This window comes from Dreissena polymorpha, chromosome 12, assembly GCF_020536995.1.
Source record: "Dreissena polymorpha isolate Duluth1 chromosome 12, UMN_Dpol_1.0, whole genome shotgun sequence".
In the NCBI taxonomy this organism is placed as follows: domain Eukaryota; kingdom Metazoa; phylum Mollusca; class Bivalvia; order Myida; family Dreissenidae; genus Dreissena; species Dreissena polymorpha.
The window spans coordinates 12515736-12530061 of NC_068366.1; the positions used below are offsets into that span (position 1 = coordinate 12515736).

Here is a 14326-nt window from a genome sequence, read left to right on the forward strand (position 1 = left end):
AGAAAAAATATATTATTTTAATATTGGGAATGGGGCTGATTTTGGACCTAAACTTTGACAAAAAAACACATGGAAGCTTTTTATAGAATGAGATTTTTGTGGTGATATTCTTCAATCCACCAACAGTGAAATAGAACTTATATCATTTAGCATGACCATTAATAAAAAGAATTTCATGTACAATCATTTACAAATAGTGATGCATGTCCACATAAAGTACCCGTTGTTTTGAAATTATTTGAGCCGTATTCTGGGAAAGCTTGGCTTAATGCATGTACGTAAAGTGTTGTCCAGTTTGCACAGGCTAATCAGGGACGACACTTTCTGCCTAAACTTAATTTTTGCTGAGAAGAGACTTTCTTTAAATGAAAAATATCACTGCACAGGCTAATCTGGGTCAACACCTTGTGCACATGCCATTAGATCCCCTTTTCACACAGTGAGGCTCAATTAATTCAGGAGAGCAAAGCAGCTTTCTCTGTACCTGAGGGCAGTGATAGTGTCTCCATGTCCTCAAAGGAAATCATCTGTTTGTACGAGGTGCGGGCCCCTGGGGACCATTCTGACAAGGGCTCACTGCCAGTCTTACCCTGGGGATGCATCCTAAACACCCAATGGCACTTTATACAAGCCTTGTTCTAATTCACTCTATACACCCTCAGTCAATAGTCTTGTTCTACTTCACTGTCAGGCACTTTATACACCCTCAGTCAATAGTCTTGTTCTACTTCACAGGTAGGAACTTTATACACTCTCAGTCAATAGTCTTGTTCTACTTCACAGGTAGGCACTGTACACACCCTCAGTCAATAGTCTTGTTCTACTTCACAGGTAGGCACTGTATACACCCTCAGTCAATAGTCTTGTTCTACTTCACAGGTAGGCACTGTATACACCCTCAGTCAATAGTCTTGTTCTACTTCACTGGTAGATACTGTATACACCCTCAGTCAATAGTCTTGTTCTACTTCACTGGTAGGCACTGTATACACCCTCAGTTAATAGTCTTGTTCTACTTCACTGGTACACACCCTCAGTGAATAGTCTTGTTCTACTTCACAGGTAGGTACTGTATACACCCTCAGTCAATAGTCTTGTTCTACTTCACTGGTAGGCACTTTATACACCCTCAGTCAATAGTCTTGTTCTACTTCACTGGTAGGCACTTTATACACCCTCAGTCAATAGTCTTGTTCTACTTCACTGGTAGACCTTTTATACACCCTCAGTCAATAGTCTTCACAGGTAGGCACTTTATACACACTCAGTCAATAGTCTTGTTCTACTTCACTGGTAGGCACTTTTATACACCCTCAGTCAATAGTCTTGTTCTACTTCACTGGTAGGCACTTTATACACACTCAGTCAATAGTCTTGTTCTACTTCACTGGTAGGCACTGTATACACCCTCAGTTAATAGTCTTGTTCTACTTCACTGATAGACACTTTATACACCCTCAGTCAATAGTCTTGTTCTACTTCACAGGTAGGCACTTTATACACCCTCAGTCAATAGTCTTGTTCTACTTCACTGGTAGGCACTTTATACACCCTCAGTCAATAGTCTTGTTCTTCTTTACTGGTAGGCACTTTATACACCCTCAGTCAATAGTCTTGTTCTACTTCACTGGTAGGCACTTTTATACACCCTCAGTCAATAGTCTTCACAGGTAGGCACTTTATACACACTCAGTCAATAGTCTTGTTCTACTTCACTGGTAGGCACTTTTATACACCCTCAGTCAATAGTCTTCACAGGTAGGCACTTTATACACCCTCAGTCAATAGTCTTGTTCTACTTCACTGGTAGGCACTTTATACACCCTCAGTCAATAGTCTTGTTCTACTTCACTGGTAGGCACTTTACACACCCTCAGTCAATAGTCTTGTTCTACTTCACTGATAGGCACTGTATACACCCTCAGTTAATAGTCTTGTTCTACTTCACTGGTAGGCACTTTATACATCCTCAGTTAATAGTCTTCACAGGTAGGCACTTTATACACACTCAGTCAATAGTCTTGTTCTACTTCACTGGTAGGCACTTTTATACACCCTCAGTCAATAGTCTTCACAGGTAGGCACATTATACACCCCCAGTCAATAGTCTTGTTCTACTTCACTGGTAGGCACTTTATACACCCTCAGTGAATAGTCTTGTTCTACTTCACTGGTAGGCACTTTATACACTCTCAGTTAATAGTCTTGTTCTACTTCACTGGTAGGCACTTTATACACTCTCAGTCAATAGTCTTGTTCTACTTCACTGGTAGGCACTTGATACACTCTCAGTCAATAGTTGTGTTCTACTTCACTGGTAGGCACTGTATACACCCTCAATTAATAGTCTTGTTCTACTTCAAAAGCCTTGTTCTACTTAAATGGTGGAAACTTGATAAAACCTCAGTCAATAATTTTGTTCTTATTCAATGGCAGACACTTAATAAAACCTCATTCAGTTTTGTATTGGATATTATACCGCCAAAACTGGAAAATTTATGCAAACACATGCAATTAAGGTAGCACACCTCTAATGGGCACATATCCAAATATAATCTAATTAATAATTTTCTTAATCAGCATCATTTCACTGAACTACATGCAAATTTGTAGGAAGGCTTTCCATGTTTTTAAAAAAAAATATACCATTTTTTTCAAAACCACCCCCGCTCGGCTTTTGTCTAGTTTATTTTCACCCATGGGGTATATAAAAGTTCCATAATTCATTCAAATTTCCAAATATGGGCATGCAGTTGGCGTTTACAGATGCAGTAAAGGTGTTTAAAGTTTAAACAAGATGAAATAAGTATTCTTTTACAGACATTTATTTTTTACAAATTGTTATCTATGGAAAAGGGCCATGAAAAGTAAGTTATTTCAGCCAAGTAAAAATTGAGTCGGTTAAAAACAAAGTGTCATACAATTCAAAATAGTATCATTTAAGTTATATTTTAAACGTAGTTTTTATAGAAACACTATATACAGCAAAAAAATAACAAGAAAAAGACAGATTTACCGTTTACTTTTTGAAATAAAAATAAAAAGGCAACATGCATCATTCGTATTTTCAGCAGTAAATCAACCAATTTAGCCAAAACGTTTTAATTTTAAAAATTGAAGGATGTGCATAAAAATTTTAACATATTTAACAATAAACATAGCATATATGCTATATTAAATCAAATTACATTATAAAAGAAATAAAACTCGTCGCAAAAAGTATGCGATGTCGGCAGGTATCGAACCTGCGCGGGAGATCCCAAAAGATTTGCAGTCAATCGCGTTAACCACTCGGCCATGACAACTTCACAATTGTGCTAGCTTAAATTACATATCCATAAGTAAACAGGTAAAAAGGCTCGTCGATCTTTGAAGAAATCGCGAAATCGTATTTTTTTCAAATTATATTTTGATCAAAGTCAATATTTATTGTGAAAATAATGTATTCTAAAGGAATTACATAAACATATATCAAAATTCAAAGTTTGAAAAAAATAAAATGCATTTCTCGGAAATAACCGATCATTGAAGATCGGCAATGATCGTAAAATAAATCGCGGGAAATCATTAGGGGTGCGCTACCTTAAGGAATGTCATAATGTCACAACAGATTAGCTCTCTATACAATCACATGCACTTTTTTAGCTTGGCAAAATCAAATGGGGTAGATCAAAAAAATGGTTTGGCATGTAACATCCTCAGTCCATATACCAATAACCTGTGTGAACTTTCTATTAAACACTGGTGGGAACTTCACCAAATCCAGGTCAATACTGCTTCCTGCTCTTTTAGATCAAGTTCAGAACACTTCTGTCTTCACACAAACACATGATGCTATTCCATATTTCATCACTTTCACTATACATCCTTAAGTGTTTGCAAAGTCTACCTGTGTAATATCGAATTGCAGTCACGCCCACACAGTTTTACATTCAATGACACAAATATAAACCAAACAAATCTAATATGGGAGCTTGAAAAAAATGTCCATGGCAAAATTGGCCCTTTGCCTTTATCAATAATTTGCATAGTAAATTGACGATAAACTCATATTAAAGCACATTTGTTGGATTATTTTTTACAAAAAAATTTGTGTAGTATTGAGTTCATGTCACTGTACCGTTATTTAAGACAAAAGTTGCTAGTGCTTCAAACTGCAGAAAATGTGTATATATTCACTGCTTAAATTATTTAGTTTATATTTAGTTTTGAGGTTCTTTGCAGGATATTTGGATATAATAAAGATTTAATGTATCAAAGTTTTACCACATCTCATCAACTCTTGAATAGCTTGCAAAATTTTATATACACTGTCATGAATTGTGATGTCATACTACAAAATCTTAAGTATTTGCATAGGTTTGTTCAATTCTTGAGTTAACAATATTGGAAAATGTTTCATGCAATCCAATATTCTGTCTGGACTTAAACAAATATTAAAGCAAACAAAAAGGTTATGCACAAAATTGCATAGATGACCTAATTGTGAACTCGGCCATTAACCTTACAAAGAGTGTTGTAACCTATCTGCAAAAACCTTTATTAAAGTTGTAAACCTTTAAAATAACTTCTAGACTATAACCAATACTGTTTACATCAGCACAGTAACTTTAAATCAGTAACATGCCAAACTTAAAAGTAAAAAAACAACAGGTAGACAATGCAAACAACAATACTGAAAAACCTTTTTTTATAGTCCAGCCACTGACATATTTATAGAAAATGTAAATAAATACGATCTCTCATCATATTTGGTGTGTACTGGACTGGAACGATGCATCACTCAGGTGTAAACATGTAGCCTGTAGCTACTTTTAGTGTGAGATCTCAAGGCTGATCTTATTGGTTATAGATCATTTAAGGTTTACAATATATATAAATAAAAAGGAAACCTATGTGTTATGTTCTGGGACAGCAGCATATGTGTTATTGATTTCTGAAACACCAAAGTGCACAGAATTGTCCATTGAGACAGTTAAAACTTAAATGATAAATTACCTCTATATGAAATACGTGTACTTTCTCATTGAATTTTAAACATTTTTTAGTACTTGTCTACACTAAAAAATCCAGTGCAACAATATTGTTACACATTAGTTAGCCTATAATCCTACTTAAATAGGTAACAGAACAGAATTTATGTGAAATGATATATTAAATACAAGAAAGCTTGAGCAAATGTATATATATATATATATCTATAAAAACTCCTGCTTTAAAAAACCCAAATTGTTGTTGGATGGTGTTCATGATTTAGACCTGTGGGCATTACAAAATAGTGGGAAGTTTTATGGTTTTAAAAATGCAAAGGGTTATTTTATGAACATGTCATAAATAATGTTGTTCATAATTAATGAATTGTGGGAATTAGAAATTATAATTAGTTATGTACCCTTGTGGTTTAATGTAAAATATACGAGAAATATCTTTAAAAAAGATATACAGCGTTGATAGTTCAATGAATGAGATCAAGGATAGCGAATGTCTTTTTCTGTGCAGTTCTTAGATGCATCACACGCAGTTCGGGATGTTACGCGGAGTTTTCGCGGCTTATTTAACATTATAACATATTGCTGGTCATAAACCTATAGATACAAAACAGAAAACCAAAAGAAGAATGGAAGTAAAATTAAAACATAATTATGAGTCAATCGGCCACACGCGAAGTATCCGTATTTATAGGTGCTTTCTTCAAACAAATCTGTTTTAGTGGTTTGTCGGGCATTGCTATATAATTTGATTCGATTATTAACAGTATCGAGAATCATCGCGCTCATGCTTAATACATTAGTCAATATGGTGGAATAATTATTGTTAAATTAATCAAAAATAATATGTATAGTTGTATTGTTGAAAACACATTAAGAATCTATTATTGAGATACCATAATTATATTGCTGAATATCTTCATTTAACATATTTCTGGTCTAAAGAAAATTACAGGTCACCTTTGAGTTCATGGATCGCGTCTTTATTATAAAACAATTATTTTACTTGCCGCGAACTCCGGTGATCACCTGTATATAAACTCTGACATTCACACACTAACCGCGAATTGACCCAAGGGACAGCAACAACTGTCAACATATATGTATAGGGGAGACAACTGGCATGGGCTACTTGTTTAAAGATCTTGAGTTAACAAGAAACATTTATATATTCTGCAAGGACTTTATGGCGATAGGACACATAAGAGACTGACTACAAATTAACTGACCATGACAATGGCAACATTAAGGGGTGTTGCGGCAGTTTATTTAACCGAGAATATATTTATAGCAACACCGATGATGCTTTTATCACAACTCAATATTTTTGTTATCATTATCATCACAAATGACCATCAGTTGGTTCATAATTCAATTGTCAGTGGTTCGATCCCAGATGGGGTTAATTTTTTTTTAATTTTTTTTTATTTCTTTAATTTCATTCTTATTTTATACTGGAGCTTTTTAGTCATGTCGTTTAAATTTATCAATTTAAAGCATTTAATCACAAACTCAAAAACAAGTCGAAATCTGTGAACAAGTACATTGTAAGTTATTAATGATTAAGGTCGAGTTTGATACTGTATGGTATTATGTTAGTGATAAAATATTGTTTTTATTAATGTCTTTTGGTAAGCTGTTGTGTTCCCAGTTAAGATTGTAAACACTTTCTAATGTTTACAATTTATGTGCCGGTACTTGGGTTTTGCCTAATTGATGTTTTTTTATAAAATTTGACGTAGACGGTGGGATAGTTAAAACAAAAAATCTCGGTTAAAAGTGCGTTGACCCCCTTTTTTTATTTGTGTTTTATGATGACAACACGTAGATGAACATATTTGAGCAGTTTTGCAGAATTCTATTTGACAGAATTTTTTTTAATTACATTTTGTTGTTAAGAATAGTAAAAAATTTATGTTTTTTGGGGTGACATAAAAATTAAATTTTTTATTTGTTTTTTAAATTTAACTTGTGTTCTACATTTTTTTGGCATTGTGCTGTTTAATTAAATGGTATTTTATGTATCTCAGCTAATATAATATCTATATGTTGTCTATTTCATAGGTTATTAATTGGTTTGAGGCAATTAGAGATTTTCCAGTTTAAATGAAAAAGTACATGTTATAAAATGGTGAATAAAATCAAAACAAGGCCGGTGGCCTTATATTTTTATTTCATTTTTCATATAGTATTTGTATATAGTACTTGAATATAAATTTTGAACAAAATCTATTTGGTGGAAAAAAAAATCAGCAAAACTGCAGCAACACCCCTTAATTCATGATGTTTATAACTCATACTGATTTAACCCTTTCCCACTTAGAAGCAAAGTGAAAATGGCTATGTGCAAACTGCATAAAACCAGAACAGCCTGCAAGTAACTGGCAGTCTGTTCAGGTGTTATGCTGTTTGCTGCTCATCTAAGGGTTGAAAATGAAGCCTTTAAAACTTTAATCTAGTAAGAAAGGTCTTTAATTAAATTTAACTTTCTGAGGGACTACAAATGCGTCAAAATAAGAATCTAAGTGGTAAAGGGTTAAACACCAACTGATGTAAACACAAGAAGGATTACCATGATGAAGATGAATAAGACAATGTGACAATACTGACAAGGGTCATTCTTCGTTATCACAAATCAATAATAATCAACTATTTTAACAACACTGAAACATCATGCGCACATCACATAACAACAGCACCACAAGAAAGATAACATCATTCAGATCAAACATGGATTATTCGATGAATGGGCAACTTAAATTGTAACACAGGATCTATCAACCTTAAGGGATCTCATGAAACTCATATACCGGTTTGTCATTCACTTTCATTCACAATTATAAGTGGCTAATTGTAGTATTAGACAGTTGTGCAAGCAAGCAGTGCTATAACCCTTCACCCCTTTGATACGTCTTTTAACACATTTGCAGTCACTTAGAAAGTTTAAATCAATTAAAAAGTTTTCTTACTAAATTCAAGTTTTAAAGGCTTCATTTCCAACCCTAAGATAATGATGAGCAGCGAACAGTATAAAACCTGAACAGACTGCGAGTAACTTGCAAGCTGTTCTGGTTTTATGCTGGTTGCAAAAGTCATTTTCACTTTGCTTCTGTTAGAGAAAGGGTTAACGATAAATAACTTAAGTTTGCACATATCTAAGATGCAACTTGGCTACAGCATTTCTTAAGATTGACAAGTAAATTACAATCACTTTGCAATTTAAAAACAATTTTAAAATGCTTCAAACATTTTCTTAATCTGTTTCATCCCTATTTTCCGACCAATTATACTAGTATGAACTTGCGTTAGTTAAACAAATATTGCTGAAATCACACTAACAATTACAGAAGCCTGACTTAAAAGCATTTTCTGTTCCAGATTCGCACCAAATAAGCATTGCAATGCCAATAAATCCATGCATGAATATAATCAATAAATAAAAATTAAAAAACAATTTTAAACGAATTCCAATAAAAAATCATAATAGAATCAACACATTTATCAGATAAAAGCAAATATTCAAATAATGAAATTTCAAATACCACAAAGGTTCTAAGCTTTGTATGATTGTTTTTATAAACAAAAGATAAATAATTATAAGTATTGAGCAAGTATTAATTAGGTAAGAAGACAACAAATTGTTAAAGTTAGTATACAGGCCAGCTATCATTCTATATCACGCATGAGTGAGTTTAGATCTAGGTACATGTATATATATACATGTATAGCCATTGATTTCTCACTCATTTATATAGCTTAGCAACATTGTAGACCATTTATGATGACTTCTATTGATATCCAGTTAATTAAAGTTTAGATCATCATCAGTTATTATACTGTATTTGATTATGGCAATCTAAAATTGAGATCATGGGTACAGCATTAAAAATCGAGAACATACTTATGCAGCTGACATTAATGTTAGTCAGCGTTCAAGAGTTTGATGCTTCCATGTCACATGCCCATGGTTCTAAGACCTCAGTTGGGGATCAAACAGTGGATTTTCACTGCTGCTTGATCAGTATGTTACTTAACCCATTTATGCCTAGTGGACTCTCCCATCCTTCTAAATTGGATTCCAAAATTAGGGATGTCTAGTATATTTATTGCTATATTTAGAGTATTTCTTAAAGAAATTCCTTAAAGCAAACAGCGCAGACCCAGATGATGCAGCGTCTCATCTGGGTCTATACGCTGTTTGCCAAGGCCTCATTTTTCCAGAAGCTAGGCATAAATTGGTTAATTTGTTTAATCTTATTTGAAATACATGTATTTATCTGCATAAATGGCATACAAGAACATTTCAATCAATTTTACTTTGCAAATAAATATAAACAATCTGGTGTTTAAGCAATGTTTGCATTCCTTTTCTGAGATTGAAAACTCACCAATTACCAAAATGTAAAAAAACCAACATGACAAAGATTTGTTTCTTTGCCTATTCAAACAGCAGTGTAATAGAAGAACTGCACACTACAAAATTGGGTGTACATGTATTTACCGCTATATGGGTTGATGAAAACTAAACTGCCCGTGGAGCTATAATAGCCACCTGTACGCACACCACCATTCGGGTTATCTTCAATGAGACAAACATGTACACAGTGTAAGAAACCTTTTTAAATAAAGTTTTGCCTTTAAAAACAATCACACACACAGAGGTTTCTACAATTAAGTGGGCCATATGGTCCTAGGTCTTTCACCTGATGGGTTAAGCAAATTTAATATTGGTTTTAGTGCTCACAACCTTGTTTGTAATTTGACCTATACTGACCTAATTTGACGTTAACATGACTTGGTAATGGACCTGTCTGAGATCTCATTGCAAGTTTGAGGACAATTAAGCAACAAGGGCTGTTTGTAAAACATGCATGCCCACCCTATATGGGCTATAAGTTGTAGTAGCAGCCATTGTGTGAATACGTTTTTGGTGGTGGTGGTGATGGTGGTGGTGGCGGTGGCGGTGGTGGTGGTTATTGATACAATGCATTACAAAAATGCAGTTAGCCTTACATTTGGTAAAATTTAAATATATTACAAGGGAGGCAAATGCTGTAACAGAAAGAACATGCATTAACGGTAGTTGTTATTGCATTTGCTTCCCCTGTATATAAGAAAGATATAATGGTGTATTACCTCCCCTGTCCTGCTTATATTTATATAAATCAACATAGTTAAACATTAACACAATATTTAATATACAAAATATACAAAAAATCTCATATTCTGATAATATTTTTACTGATCCACTGTATTTTACTAAAAGGATGATGTTTCATTGGACTGATAATTATAGATTTAGGATTACAGACCAGTTGCTTCAGTAATATTGTTCAGAGTGTGCCCTGTTGGCCGCGTATGCATTCTTGAGTTATCATTCAAAAACCATTTTACTATTTCGGGTCACCGTGACCTTGACCTTTGACCTAGTGACCTCAAAATCAATAGGGGTCATCTGCGAGTCATGATCAATGTACCTATGAAGTTTCATGATCCTAGACCCAAGCGTTCTTGAGTTATCGTCAGACAACCACCTGGTGGACGGACCGACCGACCGACCGAGACAGACCGACATGAGCAAAGCAATATACCCCCTCTTCTTCGAAGGGGGGGCATAATAACAATGGCCAACCTGGTCAAAATAAGAGTGTTAAAAATGTACATATTGCAAAAAATTGACTTAACTGTGGCTAAAGTGCAAGACATAAGCCCACCTTGAGCAATATAAGAACTTTCATAGATGTTATTTATATATACAAATTCCTTATACTGAGCTAGCTTAACCAGTTTACTCTCATAATTTCACTTAAAAACTACAGTCCAACCCCTACTTCCGGTCACCCCTCATCGCCGGTCACCCCGTGTAGGCGGCCGGTCTGTGCCCCGACTGTCGATAAACACTATATAATGCACCCCTCTTAAGCGGTAACCCCGTTTCTCCGGCCAGCGGCCAGCAATTTTGCATCCCAAATGTTAAATTTCCCCCATATGAGTGGTCACGCACAAGTAAGTCAGTCATGTACGTTGGCAAAATTACACAGACGCAACGGCGAAAAAATCGATACGTACTTCCAGTATGCGGATTAGGCTCTGTAGTACTGAAGCGTGATGTGTGATAAACATTTTGACAGCCAGTTTGCAAATTGCAATTAATTAGCGGCGGATTATCGGGTTATCGGGTTAAAAGCAATATGCGACCGTTTGATCTTTTTGTTCCGCACGTGCGAATATCACCTATTATTACTGGAAAGGAGATTCTTAATTTATAATTAATTATTTGTAGCTCATACTATTTCAAGCACACATTTATGACAATTATCGGCTAATTAAAAGTTAAAAAGAACAACGAAACTTTTAACCGAAATCAACTGATCTACATGTTCTCTGTGCTACAAAGTTTTTATCCAAAAATCAATACACGCATGCTTTCGAACCATGGGTATGGCGTGACATTGTACATTGGTGCATAATTTTTGCGCTCTTTTGTCGGGACAAAGGAAATACATGATGCTAGAATTTGTAAACGTCTCGTTAACATTAAACAATCGGGAGTGTGTTTCGGATTACAAATTATTATTCTCATTTGGGAATAAAACAAAACATTTATATTTGTTTTATATTTACAATGATTTCAATATTAATTTTGATAAAACCCTTTACGCGGCGAAAAAATGTTTTTATAATAGTATGCATGAAAAGCACGATTACCAGGAGGATTACACCTGGTTGCTATTATCAGTCTCTTAAGTAACTGGCCACGATTTTATTGTGAAGGAGATCACTGTCGGGACCAATTTGTGCGGTAGGTATTCAAAGCCATAAAACTGCAATAAACCGACTAAATTATCGATTTATAGTGACACGGGAGTTATTCACGCATAACTGATTCACAACTGTTCCCATCATGAGTGCATTGGGGCCATACAACGCGCATTGTGTAAACAATGAATCATGAGAATGATTCTTTTTCATTGACTTGATTCTGATGATGCTGATATTGATGATGATTAGAAAGATGAATAGAATATTTTTTTGAATGAAAATGTTGTCTTATAGCTGATTTTAGAAAGGAAGAAATAAAATTATTTTAAGTATATACATTGTTTAGTACATGTACACATATTTATCATTTTGTTTATAAAAAAATTGGAACAGTTGGCCATGCACTCATCAACTCCAGACTCCCTATGACCCAACCCCCTCTTAAGAGGCCACCCCGCTTAAGCAGCCAATTTGGCTGTTTCCCTTGACTGGCTGCTTAAGAGGGGTTGGACTGTATGTGCAATATTCCTTTTTTATATAAATAACACACAAACTTAGTGCATCTTATTATCAAGTTCAATAAAAGGACTTAAAACAGTACCAATGTATAACTGGCATTATTTTATATAAAGTGTACGTATTGCATTCTTTATGATTGGATTACAATTGTGCTAATAATTGATGACAAATATTATATACAATGTTGCTGGTAAAATTATAACTATCTAAAGGTTTGTATTTCCATGCATTATGTGCATTGAGGTGCACATGTCCATGTGAATCAAGTAGATGACCTATTTCTTTAAATCAACAAGAGATGTGTTTATCAGAAACACAATGCCCCCTATTGCGCCACTTTGAAGCCATAAATTTGACCTTTTACGTTGAAGGGTGACCTTGACCTTTCACCACTCAAAATGTTCAGCTCCAAATTGAGATACACATGCATGCCAAATATCAAGTTGCTATCTTTAATATTCAACAAGGGCTGTTTGTAAAACATGCATGCCCCCCATATAGGCTGTCAGTGTAGTTGCAGCCATTGTGTGAATACATTTTTGTCACTGTGACCTTGACCTTTGACCTAGTGACCTGAAAATCAATAGGGGTCATTTGCCAGTCATGATCAATGTACCTATGAAGTTTCATGATCCTAGGCCTAATTATTCTTGAGTTATCATCAGGAAACCATTTTACTGTTAAGAGTCACTGTGACCTTGACCTTTGACCTAGTGACCTGAAAATCAATAGGGGTCATCTGCCTGTCATTATCAATGTACCTATGAAGTTTCATGATTCTAGGCATAAGCATTCTTGAGTTATCATCCGGAAACCATTTTACTGTTTCAAGTCACTGTGACCTTGACCTTTGACCTAGTGACCTGAAAGTCAATAGGGGTCATCTGCCAGTCATGATCAATATTACTATAAAGTTTCATGATCCTAGGCGTAAGCATTCTTGAGTTATCATCCGGAAACCATTTTACTGTTTCTAGTCACTGTGACCTTGACCTTGGACCTAGTGACCTAAAAATCAATAGGGTCATCTGCGAATCATGATCAATGTACCTATGAAGTTTCATGATCCTAGGCCTTAGCATTTTTTAGTTATCATCCAGAAACCATTTTATTATTTCGAGTCACTGTGACCTTGACCTTTGACCAAGTGACCTGAAAATCAATAGATGTCATCTGCCAGTCATGATCAATGTTTCATGATCCTAGGCCAAAGTGTTCTTGAGTTATCATCCGGAAACCATCTGGTGGACGGACCGACAGATCGACCGACCAACCGACATGTGAAAAACAATATACCCCCTCTTTTTCGAAGGGGGGCATAAAAAGTTATGACCAAACTTTAATGAAGGTTTAAGTTTTAGGAAAGAAAAATACAACAATATTTGACATTTGACCTTAAAGGATGACCTTGACCTTGACTTTTCACCACTCAAAATGTGCAGCTCTGTGAGATACAGATGCATGCCAAATATGAAGTTGCTATCTTCAATATTACAAAAGTTATTAAACTTTAACCAAGGTTAAAGTTTTGGACAGAATGACAGACAGACTGGCAAAAAAAAATATGCTCCCGATCATTCCATCCGGGGCATAACAACTGGAGACAAGAGGGTCAAAGGTCGTAAAGAGCTAACCTGAGACCCACTGTTCTGAGCTGATGTAGTATTCACCTGGTCTCACTCTAGCTTATAAGGAAAACTGCCCCAACACCTGTTGGCCAATGTTTTTAACAAACCATTTTATCATTTTCTAACTCTGCCCAGAAATCATGGTAAAATCATTTTGTGACTTCAAGAGTTTTCAAATGGTTTTACTTAATAATAGCAAACATCATGAAAATGCCCATGAGAATGTACTTGTAAAGCTACTTCCATAATTCGACCTGGAGACCAAGGTTTTTATCCCATGTGACCTCACCCCACATATCATCGTGGCAAATGTTCTCAACAAAAGTTTATTTTATAAAATACAGCAATAACTATGGTCTCTTGAAATTCAGCTTCAATTTAATTTAATTTCATGAAAATTGGCCGTATCAAAAGTTGACAATTGTTGTT

At 34.9% G+C, this 14326-nt stretch overlaps 1 protein-coding gene across 5 annotated transcripts in view; it reads right to left on the minus strand.

Moving 5' to 3' along the window:
* The window catches only part of LOC127853296 (anoctamin-1-like), an 88279-nt gene that overhangs the window by 58687 nt on the left and 15266 nt on the right, over window positions 1–14326 (minus strand). For 3 of the 5 annotated variants that reach the window (XM_052387690.1, XM_052387689.1, XM_052387687.1), the window contains one exon: window positions 9490–9567. The exons of 1 other annotated variant lie outside the window; for it this stretch is intronic. In XM_052387690.1, the coding sequence (XP_052243650.1) occupies window positions 9490–9567 (78 nt within the window). Of the gene's footprint in view, window positions 1–484; window positions 614–9489; window positions 9568–14326 lie in introns of those variants that run through there. One more of the 5 variants, XM_052387691.1, reaches the window with a different exon arrangement.